Source organism: Lipophrys pholis (assembly GCF_963383615.2).
Source record: "Lipophrys pholis genome assembly, chromosome: 2".
In the NCBI taxonomy this organism is placed as follows: domain Eukaryota; kingdom Metazoa; phylum Chordata; class Actinopteri; order Blenniiformes; family Blenniidae; genus Lipophrys; species Lipophrys pholis.
Genome location: NC_137636.1, coordinates 8,018,675 through 8,036,500, shown reverse-complemented (window position 1 = coordinate 8,036,500; position 17,826 = coordinate 8,018,675). Strand labels below are relative to the sequence as shown.

General features: G+C 41.5%; 2 protein-coding genes across 2 annotated transcripts; one reads left to right on the top strand and one right to left on the bottom strand.

The window, feature by feature from the left end:
- Window positions 1-24: 24 nt before the first annotated feature.
- LOC308128493 (serine protease 23-like) lies at window positions 25-3,982 on the top strand. The gene is made up of 2 exons (XM_080493466.1): window positions 25-369; window positions 1,233-3,982. The coding sequence occupies exons 1-2, from the start codon at window positions 344-346 to the stop codon at window positions 2,410-2,412; spliced, it is 1,206 nt and encodes a 401-aa protein (XP_080349592.1). The 5' UTR covers window positions 25-343; the 3' UTR covers window positions 2,413-3,982.
- Window positions 3,983-5,623: 1,641 nt separating this feature from the next.
- Window positions 5,624-16,709, bottom strand: tmem39a (transmembrane protein 39A). The gene is made up of 9 exons (XM_080493465.1): window positions 16,433-16,709; window positions 12,772-12,988; window positions 11,613-11,835; window positions 10,807-10,890; window positions 10,549-10,703; window positions 9,487-9,844; window positions 9,179-9,366; window positions 8,964-9,084; window positions 5,624-7,094 (listed from the first exon to the last, which is right to left on the bottom strand). The coding sequence occupies exons 2-9, from the start codon at window positions 12,882-12,884 to the stop codon at window positions 6,855-6,857; spliced, it is 1,482 nt and encodes a 493-aa protein (XP_080349591.1). The 5' UTR covers window positions 12,885-12,988; window positions 16,433-16,709; the 3' UTR covers window positions 5,624-6,854.
- Between the last annotated feature and the right edge of the window lie 1,117 nt (window positions 16,710-17,826).

Here is a 17,826-nt window from a genome sequence, read left to right as displayed (position 1 = left end):
CTGGCGGTGGGACACAGCAGCAGCAGCGTTGTGTGTGTACAGTGTCCTCCTCTGCGGATGTGAGTGTGTGAGCTCCGGCAGACAGGAGCGCCTCCTCCTCTTCCTCCAGCAGCGCACAATGCCCCGAGTCTCCCTGCTCCGCTGCTTTTGTTGGACGACTCCAAACAGTCACGGATCAAATAAAGTAGACAGTTCGTGAGGGGAGATCCGAAAAGACGACCGCTGTGATTTAGCAGCAGGAGTTTTTCCACACAAGTTTGACTTTGATCGGGACTCACGTCCTCTTTTGGGGGGGTTTCCCTCAATTTCCATCAGCGGACGGGTCACCTGCAGACTTCGGATCATGCGCTCCCGGGCTGCGCTTCCCTGGTAAGTCTCCTCAGTGTCACATTGTCTGTGCGTAAAAGCGCCACAGTTGCGCATTGAGCAGCCAAACTTTAAAAAAAAAAAAAAAACATGGACTGTGCTGAAAAAGCTCTAGTGAAACAGTTGTGACTGAATGTGGAATCCATCCACCCGTCCATCTTTTCTACCTCTTAATCCAGTTCAGGGTCACCTGTCTTAAATCCCAGTTTGTGGACTGAAGGAAACGCAAGCACACACAGGAAGAACGTGCAAACTCCACACAGAAGTACCAAGACCAACCTCATTGCTCATGATGAACTTTATGGAAGTGATAATTATAATTTCCTCAGAATTAGAAATGTTTGGGCACTTTAACACTGCCTCTCCTTGACAGTATTGTATTGTATTGTATTTATAGATCAAGAAGAAAACAGTGTGAGGAGGGTGTGTTTTTAAAGATACAAGGTAGTGTCTTGTTTCACTCTATTTGCCAGGAAAGTCTATCCTCACACTGCAGCAACGTTGTTATTCAGCCATTCTTGCAGGCTTGAACCAAATCCCTAAGGGTCACTTGAGGAATTTTCCATCGTCTAGTAAAGCCTGATCTTTGCCCTGTTTGTCATATCTGCACATTGAAAACTGTAAAATTGTGTCGCTGCCAAATTCCAGCTCAGATAAATAAAAAACTCTCCCATTGAAAAACTCTCCCTCCGCTCCCATGCATGTAATTATAAGTGCATGATGCTCCCGTTAGGAATGAGGATATTTGACAAGGGCTGCAGACATCCGGTCACATGTAATCACATGTTTTGAAGATGTATTGAATCCGATACAGGTAATCACTGTGTGTTAGCAAATTCATTTACTTGCTGTCCTCCCTTCTCCAGGTTTACCTCCCTCGTCTTTCTTCTTTTCCTTCCACCTGTTTTCTGCTCTTCCCGACCTCAATGGATGCCCCAGCGGGTCCCAGTGGTGCTCCCCCAGCAGACGGAGGCCCGGCCAGCCCCTCACTTCTCGTCTCCGGCCCGTCTGGACGTCAGCTCTCCCTGTGACCCAGAATGCCACAAGAAAGCTCCTCGTCCGAGCTACTGGGACCTCCGCCAGCATCTGGCCTACGAGACTCTTCACTCTGATGGTCAACTCACTGAGACCGCGATTGGGATCTATGGCTACAACCCCGGCTCTGACACCAGTTTAGCCTATTCCCCTGCTGGGTCTACTGGTAAACCTCAGCAATCTCATGTCAGAAGAAAGCGACAGATCTTTGGCCATGACGGGCGTTTCAGCATTGCTGGGCAGAATTTCCTGCTCAAATATCCGTTTTCGGTGGCAGTCAAACTGTCCACAGGGTGTTCTGGTACGCTGGTGGGAGACCGCCATGTTCTCACAGCAGCTCATTGTGTTCATGACGGTAAAAACTATGTGAAAGGAGCGCAGAGGCTCCGGGTTGGCTTTTTGAAGCCAAAGCAACGAGATGCCCAGTCTTCCCAGTTCCTTCGGTCCAACTTCACTAACCACGTTGAAGGAGGCCCCGGCCTCTACGCACCACCAACCAACGACAAAATGAAGTTCCAGTGGATCAGAGCCAAACGCACCCATGTTCCTAAAGGGTGGATTAAAGGTAATGCCAATGAGATTGGAATGGACTATGACTATGCTTTGCTGGAACTCAAGAAACCCCACAAACGCCGCCATATGAAGTTGGGAGTCAGCCCTCCTGCTCAGAGACTGCCTGGTCGACGGGTCCACTTCTCGGGATATGATAATGATCGTCCAGGGCAGTTGGTGTATCGATTTTGTCTGGCTGGCGAGGAAACTTCAGACCTGTTGTACCAGCACTGCGACGCTCAGCCCGGGGCCAGCGGCTCAGGAGTCTACGCCCGGATGTGGGATGGACGGCGGCGGCGCTGGGAGCGCAAGGTGATAGGCGTGTTTTCTGGGCACCAGTGGGTAGAGCGACAAGGGGCGTCTCATGAATTCAACGTCGCGGTGAGAATCACGCCTCTTAAATATGCTCAGATCTGCTATTGGATTAAAGGAAACTTTGTGGACTGCAGGGAGGGCTGAAGGAAAATGAGACAAGGACCAAATGGGGTGGGGCAACAAAAAAATACAAAAATCAACCCCCACCCCCCCGGAGTACTGGGTCCAAACAAACCCACACTTTTCACCCCAGCACTGACATTTATATAAATATCAACATTGTTTTTGTTGTCCCTGTTCACATACACCACTATCAGTTCAATGAAGTGAAGCAGATGCCAATCCAGCAATGACACTTTAGTTCCCATTATACATTTACAGTCCAGTTCTGAAAATCTGGAAAGTTTGTCTTCTGGAAGCATCTATCCCAATAAACAAGTTGTCTTTGAGCAGTTTGGAACAGAAATGTGAAGGACTGTGAGAAGACTTTCTCTAAACATCATACCCTTTTTCTGAGCTCATACTAAAGATTGCACTGTCAAAAGAGTTTCTACTGAGAATTATGTTTGTAGATGAATGTACACACCAGCTACCAAAGATGCCAAATGTTTCTATGCAAACTTCCATGTATCTCTGCTCAGTGGACACCGCAAGTTATCAACAAGTATCATGACTAAAAGTAACATTGAAAGTTAGTTTTGGAGGATTAATCAACTTGCAATACAGATTGACGATCGAAAAGTTGCAGCTTGTTCGTGAACTCATTCTTCAACGTTGTTCTTTATTGCTTGGCGCCACCTGGCGGGCCACAGGAAACACTGCAGGTGTCCACATGGCGCGTTAAGCCAATTTAGTTTAGGCTTACGTAAGCACTTTTACTTTCTCTTATTTGTGACATTCCTGGGATTGAATATTGTGGCGAACTCAATGAAATATATTCTTTGAAATAAGCAACTGTGTCCAATATTTCTTCTCAGTCCGCTCATGCATAAAACATACACAATATTGGTTTAAACATTTATTTCAGATGTCTAAAAGAATAGTAAGAAATGCTGGGTGGTCGGGGGCGGATGAACACTGTATAAAGCCGATATATGAGGACCAGCTCCTATGACTTCTCCAGCAACAACACACGGGGCAACAGGTTTCAAGCCCACAACGAGGCCAAAATAACTAGTTTTGCCCCCTCTATTATCAATTTGTCTTGGCTTAGAGGGCATTAAGGTACACTTCTTAGCATTGGCGTCAAGTGATCAATTTAAAAATATTACAAAATTGTTTTCTTTTTTCTTTCTTTCGCCTTCATGTTTTATTCAACTGGTTCAACCAAACCAAAGAAAGCAGAGGGTAAGTTTATTTCAAGCAAAGACGAGTGAGAGCTCATTAAGAGAAAGACTTATGGAAACCTTGAAATGTCTTATTTTTGCGATGAGATAAGTTCAACCTTTCCAAACGGATATTTCAAGGATGAGCTCCAATCAAAGGCTTGTCAAAGCAATTGAACCAGGTGAACCTAGTCTGAAGCCACTTGGATAAGTGAATGAACATCTTTCAGGAGACATATAACCACCTTCAGGTTAACCGAGTCAACTGCTTTGAGACGCCTCCAACCTGAGCACATGAGAACATGCATAGAAATCAATCAGAGACATGTTTTGACAACTACAACAATTCAAGTGAACAAAACAGTTCTGTTGCAGTATCTGCTACATTCAATGGGAAAAAAAAAAAAACCCCAAACGGAACATAAGCAACAAACTGCTCACTCTCGGTCCAAGTACAAACCGGCACATTTGTGGCATTTTTAAGTTGAATTCCTCCACTTGTGTGATCCAGATGCACACACTGGTTTAATTCAAAGTTGTTTAATCCGGTAATACTCCATTTGAAAACAGAAGTAGTCAATGAAAACCACAAATGCTCAGGAAATATTCTCAAACAATTGCTTGTGTTCATGTTGTAAATCTGTGAATACTTGACAGTCATGACATTTATCCTTAATACTGCCCGAAGTTATGCACCGACTGCAGACTTGAGCCTCTGGTGGAACTGGAGCACCTGAGACCAAAGATATGCTTTTGAAGAGCAACGCAAACAAAAAGGCAACAACATGCAACGGAGCTTGTTTGCAACACATTTTTTTGGTAACTGAGAATACATGAACTGGCGATGAGTTGACACACATTCCCCAAGCTTTCGTCACTCAATGGTCTTTCCATTCCCGACCTGTGGAAATGTCAAGATGAAACATCCTCTTTTATATTAAATCCTGATGAAAATGTGATGATGTGATTGCTAAAGGAGGATATCAAAAGAAAAGTATATTTGTGACATTGTTTTTGTGATATGCTTTCAATTCAGAGAAAATTGCACGACTTGATATAACCCGTTGTGCCATTACAGTTTAAAGGGCCTGGATGACCTTTTGCAGCAAAGCTTAACAACAATCCTGCAAAAACAAAAAAATCAAGCGATCAACTTGACCTGTAATTGTTTGACTTTAAACACACAGATCAAATATTTGAAGCGAGCTTGTACGAGATACTTAATCACGAATGCATCCTGGTCAGTAGACGGTGATGACGCTGCAGCAGCAGGTAGTTTACTAAAAATGTTTGCGATGCAATACTGCGGATTTAGTCATCTAACCACCGAAGGTGTAAATATAATTACACCATCAGCTAGAATCATTTCAGTATCTAATATGGCTTATGATTAGGGGATTGCAGCATTACGTTGCTGTCTGAAGCCACCAGAAAACCCTCTATTTCACCACACAGAGTGAATGAGACTCTAGAGCAGCCTTGACGGGTCATTTTGATTAGATATGCATGACTTGTGACACAACTCATTTCAAATCTGTGGTGGGCCTGCCTGAAACTCCATTGACAAGTACATTCATGTTTTTTGCAAGTGGAGACTGGAGGGTGGCCCTGGAAAAACAACACTTTCTGTCCAATATCAAGAAGACTCTGATGTGTCTATTAATGTCACAACTTACTATGAGAGTTTGCTCATTCTCAGTACTTCACCCTGTTGAAATACAAGCCTGTCGACAGGAATCTAGTTTGATTGACAAAAACAGTTACTATAAAGCTGTGGACACTGTCGATGACAAAATACACTAATAACAGAGGAGGGAGAATGTAAATTTTTTAAACAGCAATTACACAGATCGTTTAGTATTCCCACCATGATATTGTGCTTTTTGAAAGGACATACCAACAAGAATTCGAGCTTTCAAACCACTCATCTTTAAAAGCCAGACTCTTTCAGCAGCAGCGAATTTTACTTGACAAAACACAAGTGGTCTCTTGCAGCTTCTGATTATGGAATGTTGTTTTATTTTTTTCTTGTCATGGGAGTCTCAGGGCTGTGAAACGAATAAGAGAATTTCACAGGTTCCCAGTGAAAAGCTCAAACTATTTTATTTTTTTAAATTATTACTAATTGGGCTTTTTTATATTTAGATTTCAAGCTTTTAGATGGCTATAATTTGTCTCATCGAGGACTTTCTCCATATCAGTAACTTGCTTTGGTTCCATAGTAAAAAAAACTGATATGAAACCATCTTGAAGTTGATGACAAACAGGCCAGACACGGCTGTAATTCTGAATTTGCACATCGAGGTGTCAATGGTGTGTTAACCCTTCTGCTTCTTGAAATGGGTTTTTGTACAGACCAATGCAGTGAATAGCAGATTAAACACAGAAGGATGTGAAACAAGCAGATTATGTTCTTGGAGACATTAATGCGGCGAATAAGCATCATGCAACATTCTCTGTAAAGTCAGTGGATTGAAATGCATCAAGTGTTTCCCCAAATTCATTTGAAGAAAATCCTTCAACTTTTTGTTTTCTGGTGTGGCACGATCAAATTTATTAAATCAAAAGGCAACCAAATGAAGCTACAATAGCTCATTATAACAGTTTTTTTTTTTTTTTTAATACCCTTTTTGTTTTTGTTTCAATGAAACACAACTTGGCAGACAAACCGCTTCCACCTGTGTTCCTATGAAAGGATGAGCCGCTCAAACAAGAACAAACTTATTCTGACAAACCATTTTAAGTGACAAAAGGTTGGTGTTATGTACTAAATTACTGCTGAAGCAATGATATAATCCTGCCAGCCCAACAGCAACTAGTTCAAGACTCAAGGTTTAAACAGAAAATTGGGACAATCAGGGTCTCAGGCACTCCTCCTTTGCTTCCTCTGAACTGCTCGTCTGGTTTTACTGCCGCCAAGAGGGCAGGTCCACGCTGTGATTGGCCACCTGCACCTAAACTATCTTTGGTGAAAGTCACTCCCTGGCACTCCTCGTCCTCCCTGTTGCCAAGCAACAACATAACACAACATCATGCGAATGTCGTCAACGTGGTAATGCCCGGTGTAACTTGAAATAGTATACAAAATAAAAAAATTTCTTTTAAATAGGTATATATAAACATTGCATTAAAAATAGAACCGTATCAAAACAATTATGAGTTCACAGTCTGTCCCTTAACCTCCGAGCGTCTTCCACTTTACTCCCACAATCTGCCTTCCACATCCAGAGTCCGTAGGCGAGGTCTCGCTGAGCAGAGCCTTCACTGCGGCTTCAGCCCCAAACTGTTGGAGGGCAAAGGATAGGAATAGGCTTTTCCCAGCACGATGCGGTCTCGGAGTAGTTTAAAGAGAACATAATAGTTGCAGAAAAGAATAAGGCCCAGGGACAACGTGTGGTTCCAGCGCTCAGAGCGCAACAGAGAGTATAACTGGTACAAAACAACACTGGACTCGATCCAGATTAGCAGGTTGAGGATCCGCAATGGTTTGTGGAACAGGAACTGGAACACACACACAAAAAAAAAAAAAAGAAGTTGAAGTTAAGCGGCACCAATTGGGTCATAGGTGAGAGCGCAAAAAAGGTGGAAGGAAAATCACACCTGCACAACATGATACAAGCCCTGAAGCAACCTAACACACTGTGGGTGCAGTCAAAAATGTGTTCAAAGAGTAGGGAACTCTGAAGCATTTACATGTTCTCCCTGTACAGGAGGATCATGATTTCAGCCATAATCAGCCGAGATCGCTGCAGGCGGCCCGGATAACCGATGGATGGACCTCACTTTTAAGATGATGCAGTGCCAATTAAACGTTAGGTAATGCTGATGTTCCCACCCATTCAGCTCAGCATCTGAAAAGAGTGTTGAGGCTTTAGCCTACTCTGATTACAGCTTCTTTAAGCTTCATTCCATAACATGGAGATATTGGTGTCCTTTTCATATACAGAGGAAAAGTGCTGATTTCATCTGTATATTCATACATATTTAGTTTTTTTAATATTGAAGGAACCTAATCGTGATTAACTAATTAGAGAAAATACTCCAAATGCAAAGGAGCTTCAATCTTTGTCTCCCGTTTCCTTTTACATTCGAATAAAAACAGACCATCCTTCCCAACAACAGAATATGCTACCTTCCTAACATTTATAGAAATGTATTCTGATGGAGTTTTCACCAATCAACCCCCATAAACAAAATAAAAGGAAAACAATGATCATACATTGGAAAGAATATTGGAACTGGCAAGAAAGCTGTGTCAAATACAGAAGTACAGAATACAGAAATTGTACTGTAAATCAACGAAGCACTAGAAGAAATGCATCACCATGTGTGTTGTGTACGTTCAATCTAATTCATAACTTGTTCTTTTTTTTTTTTTAAAGTGTTCATAATAAGTGAACAGTGCAGGAAGTATCATTTCACTTTAACCTATTAGTTTCTCTTCAAAGTATATAAACTTTAATTTCAACAATTGTAAAACCTAAAGAGGCCTAATACAATTTTGCCGCCCTCATGAAAGTCAAGAATGCAGAGTGCAATAACTTCTTCTAAACAGTCAATGTCATCATGGCTTAATCAAATCAACAATTTCCACCACAAGCCCCGTCTTCATGATTTCTCGAGAAGTGTCTTTGACCTCGTGAAATTTACAACAAGGTCAAGATGTGGTCAATGAATTACTTCAGTTTGATTGCAGCCAGTCTTTTCAGCATCATAATTATGTAAAAGCCAAGATGACCTACCACAACCTACTGCACTTTACATGTGATAATCTCGACAGCACCAATGTGTGGTTATATCTGTAAATCGGAAAAGTAGCCGGTGTGGTAACACCAGGTTCAGCATAAGCCCTCAAAACAAAAATACAAATGCACTGCGACTTAATAAAAGTGCAGCTCTGGGGTGAAAACTTAATATTTGTCTGTAAGCAAGAGTTGTTTCCTTCAGGGAGTGCCTCTCTCACTGTATTCTGCTGCTCCCTCTACTGTTAGAACAAAACATTTCTCTGTCCTGCTTCACTAAATCCATCAACCTTTTCAGAGATCTTCCTCTTTTCCTCCTGCCTGGCATGGCCATGTCCAACATCATGTAGTAATTATCCTCTGCACATGTCCAAAACCATCTCAACCTTAGCCGTCCCTCTGATCATTAGCATTCTTATGAAAACCAATTAAACCAATGGAAAGCTCAGTAGCAGTCATTTCTATTTTAGGTGAGGAAGTGGAATTTCCACATTAAAGGAACTGTAGTGAAAAAATTCACTAATTTATAGTATTACATTGCGAAGGTGTGTTTTTTTTCTTCCCAATTTCAGTGTAAATCTTGTATGAGTTTTGTCCACTTAAGTAAAAAAAAAATAAAAATACTCACATAAAATCTGGCATGGGAAACATCAGAGGGAAGAGCAACGTTATAGGGTCCGACTGCTTTATACAGGCTTCGACTGTGTCGTACCAACACCCCTTGAGGCCAAATGGTGCTTTCTGACCACCTGCAAAGTGTAAACACGCAAGTTATACAGAAACCAATTAAAACCAATCTAAATGTCTGAATCTGAGGTGACGAGAGTGCTGAAGGCCACTCACACATGCTGAGGAGCGTTACTGTACGAGCCGTGCTCCAGTTTCTGCCAGCGGCCCAGGTGAGCCGCCGAGCGGTGAAGCAGGTCGCAGTAGCTCGGGGGAAGGATCTGGCTCATCAGCATCACAAACGCATTGATCCACACCATGATCAGGTGCTCGCAGGACCAGCGCATGTCATAGTACTGGGTGCTCTGGTGACATAAAGAAAGTAGAAAATTAGCAAGAAGAGGCTGGAGAGGCTGGGCACCTTGAAAATGGAATAACTCAACATTAAGGCACAAAATGAGGCACGGAGGGCTGCAGATACCAACCTTAACAAAGCAGAGAGGCAGGAAGGCAACGTAGTAGGCGCTAAAAAGCGAGTTGAAGAGCACCTCCTTGATTCGCCGGTTGAAGTCACTCTTCAGCTCCTCCACCTCCGCTCGAATCAGCTCTGGTGTGTGCGAGTGTGTGTGTGGCGGGCAGGTGTGTGTGGGCATGTGCGGAGGGCTGGAAAACTGTTCTCTGAGGTTCTCTCGCAACAGGTAAAGGAAATCACGCGGCCGGAAGAAGGGACTCTCTGCTAGGTCAGTCTGCTGGTGGTCAGCTGGGTAATCGCATTCGGCTGCTGCCGTTTGGCCTTTCCCGCCTTCCTGATGGAAGCAGCAGAGCGGGACATACACACCAAACCTGGCGTGGAGGACGGTGAGTGAACAAGAAGAGCAAATAAATAACAGCAAAGTGTTCTAGGTTTAAAAGATGTGGGAAAATAATAAATAAATATCATGCATGTTTCAAGTTGTGAGCTATTCATGGAGGGTGGGTCTATAATAATAATAATGTCACAAACAATACTGCTGCATGCTCCAGCTCATTTATGACAAAACAAACTGAAATGAACTGGAGTTATCTCCATCAGTCTGATGCCACAGACCCCAAGTAAAAATATGCACGTGTAACTTAAAAAGAAACAACCACAAGACGAGGCCTCGCACATCTGTCATAGTAACACCTGTTTGTTAGTAAAAACTAAATTCTGTAACACATTTGGAGGAAATAAAACATTTGAGCAAGTCACATGTCTGGTCACACCCCTGATATATGTGTAAATTAAAGCATTGCTGCACATCAGACTGGATGACCAAGCAGCCACAGCTTTACAACACTGAGTTACAGGGCTGTTTACACTTTAGGTTTGATGAGGTAGAAAACTCAAAAAAGTTAAAAAATATTTTTGTTGTTGTTTTTATGTGACCAAGACACTTTCTTCACCATGCAGGGACAAAAGAGCAGTTTTGAAGGCCAGTTCTACCCTGCGAGTAGCCAGTCACAATTGTTCTCAATACTTTTGCTTTAACCGAGCCTTCAGAAGGCGAGCGACAGCAAATACTCACGGGTATCCCAGAAAGAGGAGGTTGAGCACAGAGTGGTTCTTGCAGAGGTTGACGAGCGTCCAGCAGAGCACCCAGCCACACAGGGTCAGCAGGCTGAGCCGAGCTGCAATTAAAACCACGTAGCGGAACAATGATCCACCGCTGCTCTGAGACACCTGCAGGAGACGGACAGAAGAATCACTCACAGTTACCGCAGACTGATCACCACCACCACCACCATGAACGGTCTGTTCTTTATATACAGATGAGAGCATTTACCTCTGATACAATTGTCCAAACAAGCCTTCTGGCCAACATAACTGTGATGAATGTAGCAACGTGGTAGTCCATTAGATGGAAGTTCTGCAGTGAAAAGAAGTGGGGGGGGGGGACCTTTTATAGCTTTACATATTCATCAGAAATGAGTGGCATTAGAAGCTTGAAACATAAATTGTTATTTGAGTCTGCAGCGGCAAAACAAATGGTTAAAGTTCCAATTGATTCATCAACAAAAACTTGATATATTTTGACAAGGCTTCAGTCTGAAACTACTCAGGAGGGAAAGAACAAAATGAGAAAAATAAAAATAAAGCGGTAGTAACAACATTTGAGAGAAAAATAATTATATACAAACAAAGCAAAACTAATTAACTATTAAAAAAGAAGGCTTATTTGTTACTGCTTCTCTGATATTCAAAATACAAGCCCAACAAAACAAAACAAAAGCCTTTTGAAATTAGGAAGGAGAAATAAAACTCCTGATGTCCTCCTACATGCTGATAAATCTCTTCCCAGTGCTGTTTTTGCTGAAAGTTCCATAAAATCGACTCACTTCTTGGTTGTGGCCGAGTACTACAATAGTATTTATCGCAATATACTACTAACAGTTGTTCAGGAAAGTTTTTTTTTGACAATCTGACTGAGCCAGAACCAACTGGTCGAAGAAAAAACTAAAATCAATCCCGGAAAGTCATAAAGTCTGCTGACTGTGCTCCCCATGCCCATGAAACACATTCACACTGCCCCCGCAACAAGGATACCGCTGAAAACCAGTCAAAATGGCTTGTGTCCTTATATGCTCTTACAAGCGAGGTAGAGGCCGCAGGGTGGCTGTATGGGTACCACCACACTGTCCTGTAGATGTTGATGTACTGGACAAACAAGGCCACCAGCAGGTAGAGAAAGAGCAGGAACTCAAACAGCAGGCTGCTGTCCAACGGCAGCTCGGGGATCCGGGAGTGACGGACCGGCTCTGGAGTTATGAGGGCGGAGATGGGCGGGGCGGACAGACCCACCGAGTTACTGCTCCTGGAAGAAAACACACAAAGACAGACAGTATTTTAGTTTCGTGTAAAATACTAACAAATCTTAATCAACAAGAAAGTTGTGGAGACACAGTAGCGCCCATAAGGTTCAATATCAAAAGTCTTTATCAAGCCATCGTGTTTATGAAAGATTTAGGGTCTTTACATGTAGCAAAAACTGACATGTAAATAAAGCTACAAGTCACCGAAAACGATTGTATCCGTCATTGCATTTGCATGTAGACACTCAGGGGGATGCAGGGTTTAATGTCACAGTACGCAACAGAAGTGTTGTGTGCAACCTGTGTTTAGTTTGGCTACTGCGATGACAATGGATACTGTTAGGGGCGGACTTGTTTTTAACAAGCGTGTGAACTCTTTTATACATGTTTTGTACTCTAACCACACATTTAGGAGGAACTACGCCTCTCTATCGGTCCAAACAAACGACTCTAGCCCCATCATCACTGAAGGAACAGAAAGTCATATGTGCCATTGTTGTGTTTTGTCAAGGATTCTGATTGGCTCGCGTGGCTTCATGCTTCTCGTTACACTGCCGCTACAGCTCTAGCATGCTCATAGTCGCTCTTAACAAGGTTTTTGTGCGATCAACATTACAACTTTATGGTGAACAATTAGGTTGAATTTTAAAGTGAAGCAACATCGAATGAACCACTGGATGGTGCAGACACATGGAGGATAATAAATACAAATATGTACACATGTAATATTGCATGAATGAATGGATAATTAGTTTGAACATGTAAAAAAAAGAAGAAACAAACAAGTAAGAAATAAAAACATGAAAACAAGCACAAATCATTTTTTTTTAGCAATAGCACACTCCATTTTATCATATATGGCACAAGCTTTACATGTTTGAAAAGGGGTAGGAAGATTTCATTGTAGGACTTTTTTGTTTGTTTGTTTGTTTGTGTACCTGCTTCTGAGGCCTGTACCATTACCAAGGTTCCCTCCAACCAGAGTCTGCAGGGACGGCAGAGCGGAACGACTTATCTGCTGTCTGCTGGGACCCCTGCGACCCCCTGGCATGGTCGCCGGTTACCGTGGTGGTTACCACGGACGGCGCCCACCGAGCAAAAGCCACTGGGATTCCTCCCCTTCTTCTCAATAAGCCACCATGTACAGCCGGACCACTGTGGAACAAACCAACACGGGAGAGAAGTGTTCATATGGCAATTTAAACAGATAACAGACACGTGAGGAAAATATTCAAGTGGAGCAGAGAATCGACAAACCTGAGGACTAATCAGCGGCACCGTGCCACAAAGTGATGTGCAATTAGCATAATTCTGTCCTGTGGTATTTAAACCGTGCATGAATTAAGTAAACAGTGGAGGAGGTAATTAGGAGAGGATTATTCCAACACTCCACAGATGCATCATGTTTTAATGAGTCCTCAGTTTTATATTCCTGAACTAACTTTAAGACCTGAAAAACTTAGTTCACTTCAGATTTCCTGTAGATGTGAAAGTGAGTGTGCGACAGGGTGTTTTCTCAGTGATACGCTGGGTGCACCCCGCCTTGGCCCAGTCAGTTGGATCACCTCAGGCCCCCCGTGACTTTAAGTTGGATAAAAGAAGATGAAGATGAACAGACACAAGTGCAGGCAGGCATGAACTAGTTTTACATGAAGCAAACCAGAATAGAGAAGTAGAGGCAGTCTTTGCTTCTCAGGAAAGAAGTTCTCAAATACTTGGAACTGCATACAGCCTCTCAAATTATAACACCTCATTGACACTAGAACTTTTTTTGGGGGGGGGAAGTTAAATTATGAAGAGTTCAACTCCAGAGTAAAAAAAAAAAAAAAAAGAAAAATAACAAGAAGTGCAGACCGACTGACTTGATTTCACATCAGAGAATCATACCTAAACCTTCCTGCTGGCAAAACTCCTGGCTACTGTCAAACGACATGATGTGAATATCAGTCATTGTGCACCAACTCAACAGGCTGTTTGCTTGCACTTCCTGTAGAAAACCAATGGCCTGAAGGAGTTTGTAACACAATTCAGAAGTGTCATAAAGAGCAAATAAATGAAGCGTAAGCCTCATATTAAACACAAACATATTCAAAGAGAGTCAAAATAGAGCAGCAATCATTGGAAAAAAAACATCCTCATCATCAACAAGCATATTGTTTGTGTACTGGTGTCATTTTTACAATGTTGATAAATGTTGTTTTTTTTTAGTTTTAGCACTCATTACATTGTCAAAGCAAAAAAAGGCACGTGTAAACAGCTGTATTAACAATGTCTCCTCCCTTTCATGTTCGTGAATCAGCAGAAAAAAACGTTCTGACAATGGCATTAACACGAAACTCCCGCTTAACAAAGACATCTGAACGGTAGCAGCTAACGCAAAGATGATGACATGCTTGGTAATGGGTAGGATCTTTGTTTTCAAACCTGGGAGAGTTGCTCTTTCTTTCTGCTTGTGATGCATTTTAGGTCAAACCATTGTGTAGTCTTACAAAACAGGCTGTTTTGCAGCATTTGACTAAAAGTTTAGTGTTTGCACAAAATGAAGATCATTTTAGTGAGTAGAACACTTTCTGAACGTGGCAAAACTTGTTTTTTTCCTCCTGTCTTCTGTTTAATAATATCAAAAACATTCAACGAAAAATGTGTGAATTGGTAAAAAAAAAAAAAACTCTAGTTATACAGGGACCTGAAAAGTTTCAAAACTCCAATTTACCGCAATTACAATGACAGTCAAAATATATTCAGCTTATCAATGGTTAGTTTTGGTTAAAAGGGAACAAAAACCCAGTTTATCACACCAAAGAAGTGTTTTGTTTTGCAGTTTCAAGTGAGGACACTTTCACTCCACCAAGGGAAAAAAAACAAAAAACTTTCCTACATGGAAAACCCCTACTCTGAATGTTACAGATATCAAAGTACTCAGGCCCACATGATTTAAATAAATTGATAAACTAATGATTTGAATAAGAACACAGAGCTTATACTAAATTTATATCAAACATCCAAAGCTCTTTATGGTCTTAACTCTCAGTTTCAAACAGAATTCATCCTTGTGTTCTTGAACAGATGCAGGAGATTAGGGAAATGATTTAATCAAAATTTAAGTTGTCACATGTTTAGGTTCAAGTTAAAGACATTGTAGTTTGATTTTTTTGTTGCTGTTATATGACACATTACAACAATAAGCTTCAGGACTCTGTCTGAACCAGCGTGACGAGCAAAGACTTTACTGAAAAACCCACTCATCCATCCATCTATTATACCATCTTACATTCAACTTAGAGGTGTCTATGAGCTGAAGACAATATCAGTCTTGCAGCAAAACAATGGTAAAATGTATCCTGGTTGACGAGCCTCATTGCTTAGATGTGTACCTGCGACAACACAACTGCATCTCATGGATGTGTCCGCTCCACAGAATCCCAATAAAGAGCCATTCATTGCCATCAGGTGTGAAGAACAAGGAAGACATAAACCAAACTGGGAGAATGTGCATGTTTATGTTGTTACCTGCTTCCGTTATAATAAACATGTTCACAAAGTTGCTCATGCATGTAACTTTTCTCGGATGAGCATTACAGTGCATCAAAGACCTATTCTCTCTCCTGGTCCTGCACCTGGTGAAGCAGGTAAAAAAAAAAAAAAAACAGTTGTTTTTAATAAATTATGAGATTAACTTTATTAGAACACATACTCCACTTATTTCTATTGGCATTTATGCACCTATTGACATTTTGTCTTCTTAAAACATACACATTTATTTAATTAGCCAATTTTCTTTAAATATTTCAATTTGTTAAGCACTTCATATCAGAAAATGCTACAAAATAAAAGTTTATGATCATTATACATGCAGAACATGACTTGGGTAAAACTGATGTCTTCTAAGTACATCAATGAATGTAAACAGCACCCGATATTAAATTACCATCATTATGGTCCTCTCCCTTATCTGCTCAGTAGCTTTAAAATTAACCTTTCTCAGAAAGTCAGTTTATTCAAAGTCACAGTCAGATAACATTCAGCCTTGTAAAGATAAAAACATTGATATTGCAGCATTCTCAGATAGTGTGTAACAGCAGTTTCTAACCATTTTCAGCAGTGTCTTTTTAAAAAAAAAAAAAAAAAAAAAAAAGAGAGAGAGAGAGAAAAGGGAAGAGAGGTTATTAAGCCACATGCAACACAAACACACCAGACTACAGCAGAAAGTGAAAACAGGAACTGCGGGATGGAGCAACGCTCTGCAATTGGTGGGACTGCGGGATGGTGTCAATTTATGAAGGTGCAACACGTTTCTCCGTTTTAAACGAGCAGAGTTGATGTTTTGTGTGTTTTTTGAGCTCTGCTGTTGCCATCCCTGAGGATCTTTTAGTTCCGAGGTGTTTTTTTTTTTTTTTTTTAAGGGGCAGAGACTTGCTAAGACATGCACCGAAAGCTGCATGTCTGAATCATGACATCTGGCAGCGCTGTCATTTCTACACTGCGGAAACTTAGAAGCTCACTTCAAGCGGGTGGAAGGAGAAGGGCTTGGGCACCCACGACGATGTTAGAACAAATCCCAGAGAGTTTAAAAAGCTATTTAAAGCCGTCGTTACTCACACAACATCGACAACATGCGGGGGGCTGAACTGGACGAGGATGCATCAGTCAGTTGTGTGACGAGTCCCAACAGCAGCCAGCATTTTCTCCGCCTTTCAGCTTCGATATCCCGGACCGCACCGATGTGGCGACGAGCTACGATCCTGCGGGGTCGCTTTCCTTCCGACTGAGACCATAAAACAACCCCAAAACTTAGCCCCGGGGCTGGAGGAGCAACAGTGTAAATTCGCTGCACAGAGACCGACGTGGCAGATCCGCACCTCCTCTCCGTGACGTCATCGGTGCGCGACCTGAACAGAGCGTATCGCACAGTCGCAGTTTGGTCTGAGGTTCAACAAACTTTATATTTATTGAAGATAAACTTAATAAATCATCTGCTGGACCACTGCAGCTCGTTACACAGTTTGTTTCGAAGTTCAGTACAAACTTGATGTTTATCTTCCTTCTGCTCGTTTTCATTCATAACTTGGAAAGTTTTGTATTGTATTGAATTGTTTTATTTATTTTTTGATTTTTGGTTTGTTTGTTTTTTTGTCAATGAATAAAACTAAACTCAACTAAACTAAATAAACGGATTAATAAAATAAGCTCATTATAATACCACAACCAAAATCATCTCAGACATTAGTGTTAATAAACTTGTGGTATCCCAATCTTATGAGCATATTATGTGAATTTTCATTACATAATTTTCACTCCATCATTTTAGCGGTGGTTTAGTGGGTAGCACTCTTACCTCACTGAAATAAGGTTTAAAGATGGTGTTGGGTGCATGTCTGTGCATAGTTTGTGTGTACATGTGTTCCACCCATCCATCCATCCATCAATACATCAATCCATCTTCTATACCACTTTATCCTGTGCCGGATTGCAGGGTGCTGGATTCCAGCTATCTGGGAGAGGGCAGGGTGCACTCTGGACAGGTCACCAGTCCAGAGTGACCTAACATATCCGGAAAGGAGAAGGATGAAACCTAAGCTTGTTTACTCCTATCCCTTCTCTTTCTTAAACATCAGTCACTCAACATCCATGTAGTTATTTTTGTATATATTTAAAAAAAAAAAAACCCGTTAAAATTAAAAAGAAAAACTGTAAATAAATCATTCTAATCCTTGTGTCAAAGTCCATCTTTCTCCCTGTATTTTGTAAAAAACATTTATTTTTGTACAGCTTTTTGAACGGGGTAATGCTTGGACACTGTATGAGCTGCCCTTCCAATCTATTCTACAATCTCACTCCACATATTGAAAGACAAACTTACTTCACTGTTGCGCAAAATCTTCCATGTTTTAACTTTATATCCACTCTCCGGTTATAACCCCCCATCTCTGTTTAAAAACAAGTTCTGAGTATTTCTAGGAAGTTGTTTATTTATTACTCAGTGACTTTTTGTG

Coding starts and splice junctions, on each gene's coding strand:
- LOC308128493 (XM_080493466.1), top strand. CDS start 344: ATGCGCTCCCGGGCTGCGCTTCCCTG. Junction 370..1,232: donor TCCCGGGCTGCGCTTCCCTG/GTAAGTCTCCTC, acceptor TCCCTTCTCCAG/GTTTACCTCCCTCGTCTTTC.
- tmem39a (XM_080493465.1), bottom strand. CDS start 12,884: ATGCCAGGGGGTCGCAGGGGTCCCAGCAGACAGCAGATAAGTCGTTCC. Junction 11,836..12,771: donor GGTACAGGCCTCAGAAGCAG/GTACACAAACAA, acceptor GTTTTCTTCCAG/GAGCAGTAACTCGGTGGGTC. Junction 7,095..8,963: donor TTTCCCATGCCAGATTTTAT/GTGAGTATTTTT, acceptor TGTGTGTTCCAG/TTCCTGTTCCACAAACCATT.